This window comes from Sturnus vulgaris, chromosome 7 (assembly GCF_052056855.1).
Source record: "Sturnus vulgaris isolate bStuVul1 chromosome 7, bStuVul1.hap1, whole genome shotgun sequence".
Taxonomy (NCBI): domain Eukaryota; kingdom Metazoa; phylum Chordata; class Aves; order Passeriformes; family Sturnidae; genus Sturnus; species Sturnus vulgaris.
In genome coordinates this window covers 35,638,289-35,657,661 of record NC_142249.1, presented here as the reverse complement: position 1 = coordinate 35,657,661, position 19,373 = coordinate 35,638,289, and the positions used below count along the sequence as shown (strand labels likewise).

Genomic DNA, 19,373 nt, shown 5'->3' with positions numbered 1-19,373 from the left:
GCGCCTGCGCGCGCCGCCCGGCGCCATCGCCCCCTGATTGGCGGCCGCGCGCAGAACGCGCCCCGCCCTCCTCCCCCCCACCCCGATCGCGCGCGGGGGGCGGTGGCGGGTCCTGCCCCTCAGCGCGGCGCCATCTTGGCGCTTTAGTAAGGGCCCCATGTCTTTTCGCTGCTGGGCATTGCCCCCTGTGGTTTCCCGCTGGGAAATGGGCCCGGGGCGTCAGAAGAAGCGTGGGAGCTGCCCGTGTTTAGCCTAGGGAAGAGAAGGCTGAGAGAGCATCTCGTTTATACAAGTCCTGTGAGGAGCGGCTGAGGGGGCGTCTCAACCTGGCGAAAAGGAGGCTCAGGGGGACCTTACCGCTCTCTACAACTCCCTGACAGGAGGGTGGAGCCAGGTGTGAGTCGGGCTCTTCTACCACGGAGCCAGCGACAGAGCCATAGGACGTATACTTAAGTTGCGCCAGGGCAGATTTGGGTTGGATATAAGGAAAAATCTCTTTTAACATAAAGGATGGGTAGACATTGGAACAGGCTGCGCAGGGAGGTGGTGGAGTCACCGTTCCTCTCAGTCTGTAAAGAAAACCTGACTTTGGTACTGAGTGCCGTGGTCTGGTAGATGCGGTGTTTGGTCAGTTTGAACTCGATAGTCTCAGAGATCTTTTTTAAACCAGTTGGCTGTGTGATTCTGTAATGCAGAATAAATACCTCAAATAGAACATAAGTATCTCAAAGTCAGTAACAAGAGAATGTTGCCAGACTCTTTTCAGTTGTGCCCTGTGACAAGATGAGGAGCAATGGGCATAGATTAAAGTACAAGAAATTTTACCTCAACACGAGGAAGAACTTCTTCACATTGAGGGTGGCAGAGCACTGGAGCAGGGAGGGTGTGGAGTCTCCTTCTCTGGAGATATCCCAAACCCACCTGGACACGTCCCTGTCTCACTGCCCCAGGTGATCCTGGACAGGGTGATTTCCAGAGCTCCCTTCCAGCCCTGACAATTCCACGATTCTGTGAGGCAGCTGCCAGAAAAAGGGACACCTCCTGTGCCTGGGGCTGTGAGGGCCGATGGCCGCAGCCTTTGCTACCCCAGCACTCACCCTGGGGGAGGCAAGGGCATGACTAGGGGGAAAGTGATGGAGGAAATGACAGAAATCCATGTTAAATAGAACAAAAATAGAGTGTGGTGTGCAGGCCTCCAAGAGAGGCAGGAGGTAAAGCCAGTAAATCCTCTCTGCTCCCAGACTTTGTGAGGGGCTGGCACAGCACAGCCAGCAAGGCAGAAGGACTCTTTGATTGACATTTCATGGCAAGGAGGACACGATGTTAAGTGCTCTGATGAGCATTTGACAACGTTTTGGACAGAACAATGGGCTTGAGTTTTTCTAAAGCACCATTAGGACTGTGACTTTGTGTACTGGGCAACTTGCTGAGGCAGGCACTCAAACATTGAAAGGCCAAAAAACACACAGTCTCTCAGTCTGGAAAGCTTTCACTGTTGTACTTTGTGTAACTGGTTAATAACAACTAAAAACCTTACAAACTTACAGTTAAAAGGAGGCCAATCAGTGTTGACAACAGTATACAAAATCTGTTTTACCTCTCCCAAGATGCATCATGTGGAAATTCTGTTGCAGTAATCTTGCTCACTGGGTAAACTTTGCATGTGTGTTGTGCCTTTGCACGTTTCTCAAAGAAATACCACCAGAACATGGTTCTGAGATGGATTTTTAAAAAAATTTGTTTATTTTTGTATTTTCTTCATGATACAAAACAGATTTAAGGACAATGCCAAAGGTTGGATAGAATCAAACTACAAATTTGTTTTTGGTGATGAGCAAAGAGACATCTCTGTTACACAAGTGCATGTAGAGGAGGAGGTTAGGTTGTAATGTGCATCTTGAATTCTCTGATAAATTTGGATGTGTTGCACTAATTCTCTTGGCATTTCCAGCAACTGTAGTTTCCATTTACTGCATCTGATTTGGAACCCTAAATTGGAAGCTGAGTTTCATGAGAAGGGTGAGTGAAATGTTTTGAAAATGATTTTGTAAATATGATTTTCAAACTCTTCAACGCTACTTGAAAGAAGGAAGAAAAAGAAGAACTTACTGTTGACTGCATATGTAATTTTTGTGAAGGTGTACAATCTTTTACATCCTCAGGAACTATTCTCAAATAATTACAATTTTAGAAATGGAATTCTCCAGCTGTAGGGTCACTGTCTTGCTGCTGTTGGATGTGCCTTTGCTGTTCATCTTAGAGCCTTTAGCACAGATGTGTCTGGAAACAACAGAGGTCTGCAGTTTGTAGGCCTAGAAAAAGGAAGGGTAACTAACTGTACATAAATAGAGTGTTTTATTGAGAAATAAGAAAAAATAGTTTGACAGCTTGAGCATTACCTGGGATTCAGTTCTTTAAAGGAGGAATGTCTTGTGTGTTTTCAATTGTTGGCATGGGAAACAAAGTAATTTGCATTCTTAGAGAATAAGTTTTTCTCTCCAAGACCAGGACACATCCATCTGGATTAAAATGGAAAGTATCTTCATTAGGGCATTCCTATTATAAATTGCACTGTAACTTCACCCTAAATCAACAGTTAATTAACAAATCAAAGTTACCAGCTTAAGCCAAGTAAAAAGTCAACATATTTGAGCAACTGTGGAGTCAAGGCCTGGTGTATTTCCCAGATTGTGTAAATCAGTGTGATAGATTATCAGAGCACACTTAATAATGATGTTTCTTAGTAACTGCGTTGGAAAACCAAAGAAGGGCAAAGCTAATTAACCCTACAACTAGGGCAGAAGTTAGAATATTAGAAAAAAGCAGAATTCCAGTGTCTCCCTCTCAAGTTCAAACTGAGGCCACTGTAATTCAAGTATGATGTGCAATACTGCTTGTAAATATTCTTTTTAAACTGTCAAGTAATTTTGGGAGATGAAGTGTTACAGATCCCTTGCTGTTGAAGCCAGTGCATGCCCCAGCCAGCACTGAGCGTGCCTTCCACCTCTGCTCACCTGTGTCTGAAACATTTCCACTGCTGTCAGCACTGTGGATCGTCACCAATCCCCAGCTAATTCAGATGCCCACTTAACTGGGACACGGGAGCTGAATTAAGAATAAACCTCACTGTTAGGCATTATCCACAGCAACACAGTTTATTTTTATAACTTATTCCAGTTTTAAAAGCATACAACTGCCAGTGACACACAGGTTGTCCTCTACAGCTCTTTGGTTTACAGCACCAGGCTCATCTGACATTCTGGTTTTTCTTCCCAAGTGCAGGCACAGTCCATTACAGCTACATGCATCCCATATAATGGCTCAGTGAATGATCTTTACCAGTGAGACTGGAAAATGAAAAAATAGCAGCAAACACTGAAGTGTTTGTGTCCTGGACCAGATTTTAATGCTTAATCATGTCTTCAGCAAGATCCACTTTCAACCTGACAAATTTTGACAAACATCACAAAACATCAGGTAGGTGCAGGCAGGATAAAAAAATCAACCTTGCGGTGAGGGCTGCTGAACTGAGTCAGGGCCAAACTCCGCCCTACGAGTCTGAGGACACAAGGCAGACACTGAAGAAAGAGGAGGCTCATACACATTGTGGTAAGAACATCATTGCACACATTTTCAAGTAATCCAAGAGGCAACTTAATTTACACTGAAGGTTTTGGATGTGAATGGTGACTTTGGTCTTAGGTTCCAGAATAAGATAACTTGCAGGGACTTAATTTTCAGAATATTCTGGAAATCAGGCCCTTTTAAGGGTTCTGGTCTACACCCAAGAAATGAAGCTTCCAAAATGAAGTCACATTAACATTGAGCATTTTAATTTTATCCTTACTGACATCAATATATCCAAAATACCAAAAAACAAAATACCCCAAACATTTTAACTGTTAATAGGAATAGGACATTGAGAAGAGGCAGTGCATCAACCTTCATGAAAACCAAGCTGTAGAAACATTGAAGGGATTGAAATAATTCCTTTCATAGTTAGAAATACATAAAAATTCCAGCTGCAATAATATTTCATGACCTGTAACTTAAAAGTGTTTTGGTCAGTTTTCTCCAAAGCTTCATCTAAACATTCTTTACTTCAGGGCTAAATACAGAAACTTGAAGCCTGCATCCATTTTATGTGGGAAAAATATATAATGGAGCTGAATAGTATTCATAGAAAGGAAGTTGTAATTTTGGCTCCTTTTCAGGCATCCAACCTAGTACAAGGTTAACTTAAAACAACAAACAAGTCAAGCGTGAAGTTTTAAGGCACAAATGAGTGTCATAGGATGAGAATGTAATTATTCATTCTACCTTGAGAGGGAACTGGCTTGCAAAAAGATAGGAAATAGGTAAAAAATTCTCCTTTCTCCCTGAAAGGCATGTTGTGTACCCAAGTACCTTATTGGATTCATTGAGCTGCACAGTTCTTCTGGTGCTCTGATAAAACCCCATGTGCAAACAGCTCCCTGTACCACCTGGATCTTGAAACATCTCGTGTCCTGCAAAAGGGTGAGGGGTGGAGGCAGGTGGAAACACCCAAGCACTACAGTCTGTACATCACAGCTGTGTATCACAGCACAGGGTTTCTTTCTTCACAGACACTCTGCTCCTTTTCATGTCATTTTTCTAACCGTGAGTGAAAACATTTTATATTAGAACAGGTCACGTTTGTGCAGGGAGGAATGTCAGGGAAGATGCAAGATGCTTGTTCCCAACCAACCCTGCCTTACCGAAACACAGCAGCCACAGCCCATGCAGGCTGTGAGGACATTGTAGGGTGTGCTGGAATGATCCACCCAATTCCAGCATCAGGCCCATGTGGTTTGGGGAGTCCTCAAAATATGGGGGCTAAATCTTTTTTCTTAAGTTTTAATTATCTTTCCGACTGTAATATCAGAAATTATACAAAATGTTCACAGTTCAGGGAGGAATTTTACAATATAAGTGTGTTAATTAAAAATTAAACCAAGAAAAAATGTCTTTTGGTAAAGTAGGTAATGGCTACTTTTGTTCAGCTTTTCTGCTTATTCTTCCAGTGCTTTTCCTTAGTTCTAGAAGTTAAGACATGCTCTCAGTAAAACAAAACATACTATATTGCTGCAGTGGAAGTCCCCACTTAATTCCTTTTGCCACTATTTGCTTTAAAAATAGCTTTAATGGTAAATGAGAGGAAGCTCAAATACACTGGAGTACTAAAAGATTTGTTGAGAACATGAGAATGCAGCATATTACATGCATCTATTTCATGCATAAAGTGCTTTTATTTGCTTTCTAGACCATGATCCAGACCCATGGAACAAATGCAGTTCCAGGAGTTTTGCACTAAGTCCCTGGGCTTATGTGGTTAAAGGAACTAAAAGGGGCAGAAGGGTGTAAAGGCCAACTGTCTTGGTTAGATGAGTTTGCTCCTGCTTGCTTACTAGAGAAAGTATGAAATAGCACAAACCCAGGAATAAACACAGCTGTGAAGGAAATATTTTAATATTTTGCCCACTGTAGACAGCAGAAGCCTCTGACAGTGCCAAAGTCCTGTGAATTGTACCTGTGTGGCTCATATCGGCCCATCCAGATAAAAAATTTAACCTCTCCCTGTTTAACACAGAATAAAACATACTCAGAAAAAATGGCAGACCTGTAGTAACTGGAAAGGATCAGTTTCTGGATTAGAATACAACTGACTTATTACATGTTTTAATTTTTTCTTCTACGGCAACTTGCGTTCAAGCTTACAACTTCTTTGATAAAAATTAAATGTTTTCTGTGCCTTGCTCCTAACCAGTGTGTCCCTCCCTTCCAGCTTGGGCTGCATTTTCCAAGCTTACCTCACATTACCTTTTCTTCTCTGTTTATTATGAGGACAGGTTATGAAATGCAGCAAGCCATGCAACATCCTTTGGAAAGTGTTTGATTTGATGCAAATTTAGTGCTGGGATCATTCTGAATAGATGGAAGCTCTCAGCTGCTGCCTACCCTTCTACATCTTGGAAGAATCTTCTTGTGGAATGGGTTAATGGTGGGAGGCAGCTGCCTTGCTGGGCTGAGACACCTGTCCCTATACAGCCCTTTAATCTCTTAGCTACTTCTACAGGATTAAACCATAATCCTGAACTAGCATGGGCAGTGGCAGAATGCAGGCAGTTGTCATGTTGTCTGTGCTGTTCAGAGGAAGGGGTGATTGATAAACTTGGGCTTTTACTAACTTTGGGTTTGGCTGCAGTAAACTGCAGCAGCCCAGCCTAAGGAGCAGCAAGAAATACATCCTCAGTCAAGCACAACTTGAATGCCAAGTACCACCCTTTAGAAAAGCAGACTGCAATGGGTAGATTTGTCTTTTATCTGGGAACTTGAAGCTGAACACAGCCTCCCCTTTGTTTTAGGGGAGCATCTGAGTTTACCTTTAGTAAATACCTGTTGCTACAGAATTTCACAGAATCAAGTCCCATAAAACTAATTGATTAGGCTACATTATTCCCAGACAGGTCAGTTTTTAAAGTTTTCCTCCAAGTACTTCATAACTGTTTGGGTGTTCAGGGATAGAGTAAGTTGTATAAACAATGAAAATTAATGCTGGTTTAGGCACCTTAATTCTTCACCCCCTTTGAAATGTTTTTAAACACAAAGTTGACCTTGAGTTTCCCCTTTGAGAAATCACAAATGCACAAAATGATAGCCTTATGAAGTGATCAAGTAGTTGCTTGTCTACACAGCAAATCAGTTCCTGAGCTAAAAATAAAAAAATCAGGAGCAGTCCCTTAGATCATCTGGTTAATTTCTCTTTTTCACTTATATAGAGAAACATTTAAATATTATGAAGGGCTGGATAACATAAATGAGGAGGAACAGCAGGTGTTTTTTAAAGAGGTTCTAATATTTGTGGGTTTACATTCTTTTCTCACATTTGAAAGGATCCCAGCCATTAATATGAGTTCATCCAGGTTTCAGAAGACTCCTAGAAGCTTAAACAAGTGCACTGAAAAAGTTTCTGTTTGTAAACATTTATTCTTTTGAACTGAAAAAGGCTTGCATCAGCACACATTGTACAGACTTGCAAATTACACAAGTTGAAAAAGTTTTGTTTCATTTATGTGCAATGAATTTTTAATGTCCAGTGAGCATCTGCAAATGATGAAAACTTAAACCATTAAAAAGGTTTCCAGCACTTATCAAACACAATTATCTTAGCGTGAAAAGGAAGAGAAAGAGACCCATACTGGTGGGAACACAATTAAAGTGCAAACATTTTGTCACTTGTATGAAGATACATGAAGTTTCTTCACACTTTTGTTAAAAAGAAATATTAAAATGTGATTCAGTGAACATTCTTTGTAACCTATTCATAATCCCCTTCTAGTAATTATTAAACTTGCTGGATCAGAAGCAAATTCTTCAAGGGTACAAACTTGTAATTTTTTTGACATTGTTTGAATGTATTGCAAAAGAGAAGGACCATCTAAGGAGTTAGTTACTAAAATGGTATTATTTTTTCCTTAAAAAAAAAAAAAAAACAAAAACAGAAGAAGAAGAAAAAGGAAAAAAAGAGAAAAAAAAAAAAAAAAAGAAGAAAACACAAGGAACAAAGAACAGGTTAACTTGAAGATCTTGGGTAGTTTGCTAGGAAATGAATCTAATTCCTTGAGAATGGTTCTCTTTTCCCCTCCACCAATCCTCAGGTTCCTGCCTTGGAATGGACAGCTGTGTGCTGGCTGTGAAAAGGGATTATAAAATACAAATCTGCATATGGTTTTTATGAACATCTGCTGTACAATAGAACTTTGGATCTGATACAAGATTTCAAAAATATAAAACAAAACTACTATAAAAGTAGGGGCATTTCAGCAGCATTCTTTACGGAAAGCTGCCTGTCGCAAAGATCATTCCTTGCTATTGTCTGGGATTAACTCTGTAAATTTTTTTCTTCATCTTGCTGGATTCACTGGGTTATTTATTCTTCAATGGCAAATGTCATGTGACAAAACATCCCAGGAGTCTCTATGAAGAGAACAGAAACCCCATGACATCAAACCAATCGAGGAGGGAGGACATGGAAGTAGTCAAGGCCGAGTGTCCAGCGGTGTGACTGCTACTGAGAGCTGGCCCTCTCCAGGACGTGCAGGTCGTAGTGCTTCTTGCTGGTTCTCAGGCGGAACTTGCTCACTGAGGTACTGCTCTGTCTCTTGAGCGCGCTCTGCGCGGCCGCCATGCTGGGGAAGGTGGCCAGCACCGTGTAGGTGGAGGCCAAGTCCCCGGCCCGGGAGGGCTCCGTGCCCCCGCTGCTGTCCCCGCAGAACCGCCGCTGCTGCTGCTGCTGCTGCGCCTGCAGGCACTGGGAATCCCTCAGCCACCGGATCTTGGCACCCACTTTCAACAGTTCTCCAAAGAGTTTTTCTGCTTCCATGCGAGTTATGCCTTCTGGCAGCTCAGTAATTTCTAGAACTTTCCCCACAACTGAAAGAAGAAAAAGCAATGAATGTGAATTGGTTAATGCACCCTTAATGAAAAATGACTTATTTCATACTTGTATTTCCAGCTGGTTGATACCAAATCCACAAGCTTTGCCTTCCTGATATTCTAGACAGCCTTTGGTTTCACATTTAGCACTGCTTACAAATACAATTTGCTTACTTGTACAAGTGTGCAAATAAAAGCTGAGAATACAAAGAGGGTCCTCAGAATAAAGACAGGAAAATAACAAAATCGTCAACAATTTATTTTTCAGTAGTTTTCAGAACTCACTATAGCATCTTACTGGCCTTGCCTGGTAACACTTCACACATCACCATGCCAAAAAACCTAGTCTGTCTTATCTCAAAAAAAAAAAAAATCCTTTCCACTAAATTGTTAGAAAAAACTGATTTATCTAACTTTCTGTGAAGAGTTGAGAGTAGGTAGCAAAAATTCTTTCCTGTAAAGGTATTAAAATAGATACCATCAGATTTTATTTGGATGACATCTTTACCAATTCCAATGAGCTAGTCTGTAGATCTCATACTATGTCTCCCACATCCATATGCTTATACATATTAGAATGGGAAAAACTAAAAAAACAAAAACAAAAGGCACAAACTAATTTGTGGTTTATGTCTGATTTAACTTGTTAATCAGTAAAAGGAAGCAGGTGTGTATAATTAATATTTAATGTAACAATATCATAGAAACTAGGTCCTGTAAACGGATATACTTACTCTTTTAGTACTCTCCAATCTTGAACTCTGGCCATTTCTCCAGCCTTCAAAACTACACTTTTCCCATTTAACTTCCCTTTTCCCCTCTCTTCATCCTTACATTTCCAATGTTTGCCATGTCCATTTCTGTCCAATTACTCTTCATTCTGGCCCTTCTCACCTTTTCTTGTACATTCCCAGCCCATCACCACAATTCATTTTTCTGGAGGACTGTGTCAATCAGCAATTCTATACCTGGTTCTCCTGCACCAAGATCTGCTGAAGCAGCCTTCTTTGCTGGTTTCTTTCCCCTGTTTCCATGTCTGTTTCCAGGCTGACACTGGCAAGATTGACATAAAGGGTGTACTTTAATGACAATCCATCAGTATCTTAATATTTCTAGTCAGCTCAGTGAAAAGCAATGCAGAAAGATGTCTGGAAAATAACCTGCACTACCCATGGGACAGAGAAAATTTTCACATCCAATTTTAGTTATTGAGTTTGATAATCTTACAGTCGAGCACATTCTATCCTTCACTACAGAAGAAAGGGAGGCAATGATGGGGGGAAAAAAAAAAATCACCCTAAATCATCTTGGAAGAACATCCTCCTGCCCCAGCTGTCACATCCTCTAAGCTGACATTGGGTACAACTGAGGAAGGTAGAGGCAGGGGGTTTGTGTGTCCCAAGAATTAAATAGAGAGAAAGACTTCAACTTTGCTAACACCAATATTTTGAGTTTGTTTTTCTTATAAGGAACTCTTTGTTTAGAAACTACAGCATGTATTTTTTTAGAAATTGTTACTTGAATGTAAGAAAATAATTTAGCAAAAGGTCGCCTTTAGATTTTTGAATTAGCTAGTGAATTGCTTAAAATAAAAAAAATCCATCATCTACACTGTGCCTAAAAGCTAAAGTTCAGATAAATGTTTCTCACTTTTTTAATACAACAAACAAGAACAATGGGGAGTATTGACACAGAATAAAACTTATTGCAAAGCAAGCACCTTCCACTCAATGACTCTCCAAGTGCAACAACACATTCCCCTATTCAAGGTGGTTGTAATGGTAGTTCTGAATTGATTGTTTTTTCATTGTTGCCATGAGATTGTTCTCTTTTAAATACCTGTTGGCTTGTTACTTGTCCACGTAATAAAGATGGATTGTATTGCAGGGGTTGGCCAAGCAATGGGTATCTGGCATCTCCTTAAAGAGAAAGGTAATTAGAAGGTTTTTTCTGTTACAGGAAATCTTCCTCCAAGTCCCTCTCACACTGAATGTTACACAGAAGAGAAAGCAGAACCGCTGTGCACAAAGGTGAGTGTCTGGCTGGGCTAACAAACTCAGAGCTGCCCTGACTCCATCAGTGTCAGCCACGTCCTGATCCAGAGGTGAAAAGGTACAAACTTTCTGGTATTTACGAATTACACTCAAAACTGCAGTCTTTGTCTGTTTCAAAATGAGCTGAATAAGTATAAAGCTCCTCTCAGCATGCTAATTTAGTAATTTTCATGGTTATAGCCCTAATTAGAGCCAGGTCCTTCTTCAGATTCCTATTTGTTGCAAGGATGCACAAAGACAATGCCCTAGAAGTTTTCAGTAATCACAGCAGATTAAGGGAGCTAAGAGGTGTGCTTCAAACAGGCCACCTGGAATTTTGACAACATCAGAATACAATGCAATGACAAAGATTATGCAACAAATAAGACAAAGACAAGAAAATAAGGCTCTATCAATAAGAGATACATACAGAATTTTCTGTAAGTTTTGTTTTAAAGTAAATCTTTCTATAAAATGAACCTGTTAATTTTGAATTTGGGAATTTTACCAGGATATTTTTGCTCACTGACAAAAGGGGTTTATATCACTGTATTTTAAACAGTATCTAATAACCCATCTCAGTGAAAACTGCCTATTTTCTGTTTTTCTGTTGACATGGCAGCAGAGGATTGAAATTCTTCTACAAGGAATTTTTTGTGTCCTTGGGTGGGTCCTATCTGAAATACTGAGGTACAGTCCTGGCTAGAGGCTCCATCCCATCATGCTTCTTGTTCTACAGAGGAATGAAGAATACGTGCTTAGGCAGTGGTGCAATTCAGTGCATTTTCAACTTATGATTTATGTTTAAGACTTGAAGCTAAATTCTAGCAAACATTTTATAAATATTTTTTAATGCTGAAATGGGAAGTTTCACAATATGAGAAAGTCAGTGTGCTAGAGAAACACATTAATGAGGAGATAGATGAAAAGCCTTTGAAGATATGGGGGACAGTATCAGTGCAGAAGATAAGGTGAAATTTTAAATGTTTCAGTGAATAATTTTGGTGATTCTGCTTCACCAGCAATACTACTAAAATGACCCACAACTCATCAGAAGATCCTCATATAACTTGTATTTTAAGGCACTAAAATAGAAATCACACACGCGTTTTAGTTAACTAAAAATATACCTTGTCCGGGGACAAAAGGTCTAGAAAACTGGGACACGATAGAAAGAGGAGCCAGTGTGGGACGGATGTTCTTCATGTTTGACAGCTGGGCTGGTGCTGGTGATTGGGCTGGTGAGGTGACAGGGCTGCCCAGTTGAGGACTATGCTGCAGCTGGAATAAACAACACATTAGTGTTTCAAAAATTACTACCTGAACAAGCTGAACAACACCCACAGCCTTCAAAGATTTAAATGAACTTAAAATAGCTCTATTAAGTACAATGAGAGCAAGATTTTTATTCCCCAGAAAGAACTTTTGAAAAAAGACAGAATTTATGCATATTTTGAGTCACGCTGGAGAAGCAAACAGCACATCCTACCTGTGCAGCACCGTCTAAAGTGCTGAGTTCCGTGGCCTTGTGCCCGCGGGGGTGATCACAGTAGTACTTGCCGCCTTTCCTCTGCGGCGGTGACGGGTTCCGCGGCGCGGCGCTGCCGGGCACGTTGAGCTGCATCATCACCACCCCCCCGGCGGGCGGCGGCGCCACGGCTGCAACGCAAGGAGCCACAGGGACCCGTCAGCACCAGCAAAGGGAAACAACACACTGAATGTGCTTTGCTAAAGGAGCTGCTGGTTCTGGAAAACGAGCAGTATCTTCTGTTCAATAATTACATTTCCACTATCAGCTATAGTGGAAATAGTTTACTTAGAGAAGGCTTTCCAGAACAGGAGATAGTGGAACCACTGAAACTCATTGCTGGGAATGCTTTTGAAAGAAACAGCTCTGTTTATTAGTAATTGACAGTATTCAACATTCACTGCAGTTTCTATCAGAGCACTGTTCTGCAGAATGTGATATTAAGCAAAAATATGCTTCATTTAAAAATATAAGTTTCCTAATTAGTTTTACATGATGTACAGCAATGAAGACAAAATGTTTTCTCTGATAGGATGGCATGTATCAGCAAGACCTGGGATCAACCTTTAGTCTAGGCAAGCTTACCCTCACAAGTTCTCCCTAGGAATGCTTTTCTGCAAATTGATCCCTGTATTGTGTCCCACTTGGGAACTGTGGTAGCCACAGGAACTCCAGAGTCAGGGGGAGAACAGCTGGACATCCAGCACTGTTCCACAAGGTTTTAAACCAGGAGCTGTAAGGAGAGGCTGCCCAAGAGAGAAACTATCTCCCCTCTCTGCCCCAGGTAATTTATATAATGCCCTTTTGATTTGTAAATGGTTGTTGGTGATTTCTTTCTCTGCTCTACCCATTGTTTACAGCATTTTTCAGAAACCACGATTAAAACACACAGTTTAAACATCATTTAATCATCCATCTTTAAAGCAGGATTCTGCAGTCTTCTCAATTTACTGCCACATCATAGCACCAAGATATAATGATAAAATGCAGTCATCTGGTGTTTTTTATAATAGGCTGTTGTCTTCGCTGTCCCTGGGCTCCACAAAAAGAGAGACTTCTTCAAAAACCAAACAATGTAGAATAAGGAACTCATAACATTAAAACTACATTAGCTTTTGTAAATTGTATTTGGAAATATTTATTACATGGGTAACTGAATTAACAATGTTTTTACATCTATACTTTCTTTTTAATGGCAAGAAGTTTTACCCAGGTGTTTGATTGCAATCAAAGCATCAGGTATCTGGCCAGCTTTAGCAGAGGATATAAATTAAGGTATCCCTGCAAGAGTCACATTGTGAATATTTCCGTTTTGTTGCACAGCATAAACAGAGCTGTATTTTATTCTGACTGCTACACAATCAGAATATACAACACAACAGTTTTGCACTGTAAAGCCATAAACGTATCTAGTCTCCATATGTAAACCTGAGATATACCAAATGCCTCTTTACACTCTATGCCTAACACACTTTTAAATATTATAGTCATTTTAATATTATATGCATATATTTATATATTTTATAAATTATAATAATTTACATATTACTGGTTTATATACAGAATTTCACTTTGCAACACTACCGTACTCTTGTTCATGTATCTCTGTTCTATGAGAATAGAACACCGAACAAAACCATGTTTTTCTTCCAGAAACATCTACACCACCATCTCTAAAAGAGTGCCAATCTAAAATGCAATTTAAACTGCAAAAGAAGATTTTATACATTCAGAAAAATCATGTTTTTTCTTTTGCTTCTAGTTCCCCAGCATTTCAGGAAATTAAAATAAATAGAATTCTTTTCCTAACCAAGTACCCTGACACAATGAAGTGCCATACAGTGCATAAGTCAGTTTGCAGACACTTTATGACCTGTCAAATCCCATGAGAAGGGAAACCCAGAAATCCTTCAAAGCCTCCCCAGCTTTCCAGTCTGGTCCCCTGTAACACAACTCTGCTGATTGTGGACCTGCTCATTGGCCCTACCTCAGAGGCCTTCATTCAGCACCTGCATGTCTTCCCTTACTGAAAAGCACAAGTTTTGATTTATTTCCCAGAATTTGCTCCCCCAAACAGAGCTTCCTCCTTCCTGAAACTTCCTTAAACCCCAGGCCATCAAAACCACACAAAACCAGCACTTCCAGGATAGACAGGAGAGCAGAGAAACAAACTACTGCAAGACCCACTTTAGACATTCTGAAATGACAGTCTTCCAGAATTAGAGCCAAACAAACTTGAAGCAAAATGGAAACCAAACCAAACCTGCCCATGAACTGCTAATCCGTTTATCTTGCCACATAACTGCATGTTATCTATTTACTAATAAACAGGTTCAAAAAATACCTTCAAGATAAATGTTTGTAAGAAACACTACACATGTAGCAGAATCTAGGTCATTGATCTAGGGTTGTTTAATCTAGTGCTTGCTTGCAAAATACTGACATGGCAGAAGTTGAGACTATCCCTTTTTTACCAACCAAGCCTCTAATGTATCAAATTCCCTAAAAGTAAATAAAGTCAGTGCAACTGTGGTCACAGGATTGTTCTGTAATCTCTTGGTCTGTGGCTAACCCTAGTGCTCTTATTTTCCTGAGCAGGCTATCTATTTTATGATTGGACCTTCAGAATTGTGTTTGGATATTAACATTTATAAAGGTTTCATGGACTGACAAGATCTATATCAACACTGCTTTCAAACACGTTGGGGCTTTAGTTTACACACCTTCTAAAAATTACCCAAGTATTTTGTAGACCAAAACCTTCTGAAACTGATTTAAATATTTCTGCTGAATAACATTTACCTGCTAAGGGTGGCCTCCAGGCCACCCCCAGGCAGCCACTGTTTCACTTAAATTCCAAGTTATAATTTTAAAATATACAATAACAGCAATACAGATGAAGAATTAAAAAAAAAAAAATCTGAGATGGCACTCAAGTTTCAGTTGTTCGAGCAGTTAGCCATGAAACCAATCTGAAAATTTACAGCAGGTTCTAGACAGAATGGCTTAGATGAAAATCCCAATAAAATATACCTTTTTTTGGCTGCATGATGGAAAGACCAGTGGGTGAACTTTTACATGATGAGGGTGGAGACACTATGCTGTAGTGCACAATGGAAGCAGCCTGCTGTGGCTTTGACTTGGATGAAGGTGGCAATAATGTAGGAGGTGATGGCTTCTGACTTGAATGGTTGCTATAAACTATGGAAGTAAAAGCAGTAAATAAAGCTGCCATAAAAACAAAACACCCCACACAGCTTTGAAATACTTTCAGCTTTCCAGCAGGTCAAAAAGCTACCCCACAATGCTCAATTTTCAAACTCTTCTCAAAACCTCTTAAGAAAAATCACTGCTCCTATTCTGTTAACTGAAATCTAGAACAGTTCTTGAATAGAAGAGCCAAGTATGCTGCTTCCAAAATGTACCTCACTCCTGTCACAGAAACCCAAATCTCAAAGTTTTCAGACCCATCTGGCTATTCAGGAAAGGATGGAAGTGATTCTGCTCCCAATGTATGGTTCCCATGCCTGTCTTGACTCACCAGTAGATGTGCAAGGCATTATGATGTATGACGCTGGATTTTAAGAAACTTGAGATATTTCAAAGATAAAAAAAATTGAGACTTCAAATTAATCTGCCTCAGAGTTAAAAATGGAAAATTAATTCAAAAATGGAACAAAGCAGCAAATAGAATACAGCAGTTAACTCTAAATCAAACCCTTAATAGCAAATATCCAATCACCCTGCATAATAATAGCTAGACATTTTTGAAGCTTATCAAAAAAACTTTGTTCTCCCAACCTGCACACTGCTGTCCTTGAAGCTGCTGTGAGTTGCATGGTGATGATGTTCTAGGAAACTGTATCTGCTCTGATCCAGGCGGCTGCAAATATCCTACAGATGAACTGTAATAACAAAACCAGAACATGACTAACAGGCATTTATGCTTCACTCATTTAATCACGACTTCTGCATCTGCTGTCTACATGTGCTGCAAATCACTGAGCTTTTGTTAATTTTAAATCAGTAATATTCCCACCTACCCCTGAATTCATTCATTCATTCCTCAGAAGACTGAAGCTTCTCACCTCTTCCTTAGCAAAAACACGTGCCCCACCTACACTGAGTAACTGTATTAATTCACCTATTTAGATATTCTATTTTTGTGTCCACAGCTTTATATCAGCATAAAGACATGCAGAATAATAATAATAATAATAAAAAGACAATTTGTTGTCTTGCTCACTTAAGCAGAATTAGGTCTCAGTTAAGCGATCCCCACAGCCCCTGCCATGAGGATTTGGGACGTAGTCCCTCAGCTGGGGGCTAGCCCTGGGCAACTGGGGCAGCACAAAGACCCAGCTCTGCTCCAGGGTCCACTGACACAGCCCAGAGAGGAGATGGCTTTTCCAAAGGGGGTGGGAAACAGAACCCGACTCCAGGGATAAACAACCATCCAGCTGTTTGCAAAATGTAGGAAAAGGAGAACTTGAAAAGTTTATTTTGCCAGGTAGTTTTTCAGGGTTATCAGGGGAAAAAATCAGGTAACACAGTTAGATTCTATTATACCACTAATGCTCAGCCAGAACATGAGGTTGGTGGCCCATAATCAGAACAGTGCCTACAGAATCCTGTACTAACAGATAAACATTCTGAGAATAAAACAATTCCTTCAAATTGTGGGGGGAAAAAAAAGCCACCTAGGTTTAATCCTCTTGGACCTACTATTTTTACCTATATTGTCAAAGTTTGTTCCATCCTTTGTCCCATAGGTCACTTATATAATTTTAACTTAAAGATTCCCTTCCATTAAAGCAGACCAAATCAAGTGAAAACTAACGCAGATGCTCTCACACAGCTTCTGATCTGCCTACTGATTCTGGTTTTCAGCAGTGACCTGCAGTTCTGACACTCAGCTCCTGCAGAACAGCATTCTGCTTTCCTTGTTCAAGGGCTGCAGCATAACTATTCTGATGAAAGCAAGATGCTCTCTTTGGTTGCTAGTTTGCTCTGAATTCATAATAAATGAGAGGGACATTCTAAATTGCACAAAAGATCAAGCAATCAAACATAATTCAAGAAAAGTCTGCATTATGCCGACCTGTGACTTCACTGAATCTCAAATATAATAACTACAGAAAAGGATTTAAAATAAACTTCAGATACAAAGAACAGGAATTCAGATTTAAGTAGATTAAACCATGTGGCGATGACACAAATACTACTGAAGTCTGCACTCTGAAAAGGATGAACAAGCTTCAAACTGCTGCTGCTTGTTTAAAAGCTCCCAGGTATTTTTAAATGCTGCACATTATTAAGTTCAAAAAATCTCGTGAAAAAAAATTGGTAACAAGCAATAATCCTAGTGAATTTTCCTAGGTACTTGCCTATCTGTTCTCAAATAGACTGCTTTGGGGACACAGATGTATATTCAGGGAGGGCAGTACATGCAGACCAATTTGGTGCTACCAAGGTGGGTAAAAAAAAACAAAAAAAGGTTATTTATCAAACAAAAGCCAAGTTTCTATACTTGTTTCACAGCCAGCTTGCTGCCAGCAGGCCTCATCAACAATACAAAGTAAGCTAAACCTTTTCCATTCCAAAAATGAAGTCAGTCTTTTTCTGGGATTCAAATTATTTTTCCTCGACACATTATTAATGCAGTATCTTGGACAAAACCAGTGAATATGGACAGTCATGTTAAATATTACTGCAGAAGGACTGAGCTGCTGGTGTTTCACAGGTAAGAAACAAAACTCAGAACATTTAAGAGGTGGAACTGCAATAAAGTATTGCTGAAAGTGCTATGGAGACAATGTTTTCCAGTCCAACAAGTATATCACAGTTAAAGCAGTACTGCTTGTTTCACTTAATTGCATAGGAGCAAAAATAAAGAGTGCCTGTAAGTCTGCCTTTAAAATAATAGTTTTAGTATCTGCAGTACTAAAAGCAGATCCTGTCAGTTCTTACAAAAGCCACTAAGCCCAGCTGCTGAGAAATCAAGCATCAGTTAAGCTTACCTTAGGTTGTTCTGTTGACCTGATGGAATGACACTGTAGTAGACTGGCATTCCTGTGGTGGGCAGTCCTTGGCTGGACTGACTGGGAATTATAACAGGCTGCTGATATGTCTGCTGGGGCACTGCTTGGGAACCTTGAGGCACCGAAACCTGCAATGGGCCACACAGTAAGGTTTTCTCCTGCGGACAATGTTTCTGCCTCTTGACCATCACCCAGTTGATACAAGAATTTAAAATAACTCTAGAAACTGAAAGATTTCCTGGAGTTATCTAAATCCAAGACAATCGTGATAACAGCAGCTAAAATAATAATGCAGTATTAAAAAAAAATATTTAAAGCTTCTTCCCCCCAAATGGAAATGTTGGCTCCAAGAGACTCCACGAATTAACAATATATTTTCTCTACAATAGAAAGTGGGGTGGTGGGAAGGAAACCTTCCAAGCTTTTCTTCCCCACCCTCTGAACTGCAACTGATGCAGTACTTGGCTTTCAACAGAACCTAGAACTTGTGCACTTGCAATGCTTTGCTCTCACTTCGGTTGTGGGTTTGTATCTTTAACTTCTGTCCCCAAAGTCACCTTTGACACCTGCTTGCAGCTTTCTGCCATTTCTACCATAAAGCAAAGGACTTCAAGAAAACCCCAACACTCAAACCCACAAAAGAATCATTGGAAAGTTATGAATACATTACCCACCTGATATGATGGCACTGAGGGATATGGAACAATCACACCTTGAATTTGATTCCCAATGTTGTTGTGTTGGCCACTGACTAGATTTTGATTCTGAGACTGCTGAACTCCAACTAAACCCTGGTAGTTTTGCTGCTGGTTGGGCAAAATCTGGTAACCTGAAATTATACATTTAAATCTTATTTTGAAATAATGAACACGTTTTAAGCATAGTTGCCTATGCAACAATACACGTGTAGCATTTTCCAATGGCTTGTTTAATCTGGCAGCTTCACAACAGTTGAACTTATCATGCATATAAAAAGAAGCCAACATTAAAATTAATAGATTTAGTCATTTGGATTCAGCATGAAATATGATCCATACTGTTTGCAATGCTGCTCCCACATGCGTGCACTATTCATTTACACTCTGGCTTACATGCATTAACACCTTGATTTGACAGGTGAAAGCTGGAAGCACTTGAACAAAGCATGCTGGACAGGATCAAACCCAATTCAGTTTCAAAACTCTACGTATGCAAAATTCAGCTTGGACCTCAGGTGCCCCAGGGGTCAGAGCATCTTGACTGCAACTCAAAACTAAATCAGACTTCAGGAATATTTGCATAAGGAAAGTATGCAAATCCTTTCCAAAGGGGCAA

At 40.1% G+C, this 19,373-nt stretch overlaps 1 protein-coding gene across 7 annotated transcripts in view; it reads right to left on the bottom strand.

Moving 5' to 3' along the window:
* Window positions 1-6,988: 6,988 nt before the first annotated feature.
* Window positions 6,989-19,373, bottom strand: part of R3HDM1 (R3H domain containing 1) — a 50,003-nt gene continuing 37,618 nt past the window's right edge. For 5 of the 7 annotated variants that reach the window (XM_014870812.2, XM_088168377.1, XM_088168379.1 and 2 more), the window contains 9 exons: window positions 18,734-18,888; window positions 18,039-18,187; window positions 15,820-15,923; window positions 15,052-15,219; window positions 11,980-12,149; window positions 11,621-11,771; window positions 10,297-10,376; window positions 9,426-9,510; window positions 6,989-8,454 (listed from right to left, as the gene is read on the bottom strand). In XM_014870812.2, coding sequence (XP_014726298.2) covers window positions 8,090-8,454; window positions 9,426-9,510; window positions 10,297-10,376; window positions 11,621-11,771; window positions 11,980-12,149; window positions 15,052-15,219; window positions 15,820-15,923; window positions 18,039-18,187; window positions 18,734-18,888 — 1,427 coding nt within the window. In that variant the 3' untranslated portion in view covers window positions 6,989-8,089. The remainder of the gene's footprint in view (window positions 8,455-9,425; window positions 9,511-10,296; window positions 10,377-11,620; window positions 11,772-11,979; window positions 12,150-15,051; window positions 15,220-15,819; window positions 15,924-18,038; window positions 18,188-18,733; window positions 18,889-19,373) is intronic. The other 2 variants (XM_088168376.1, XM_088168381.1) reach the window with 2 other exon arrangements.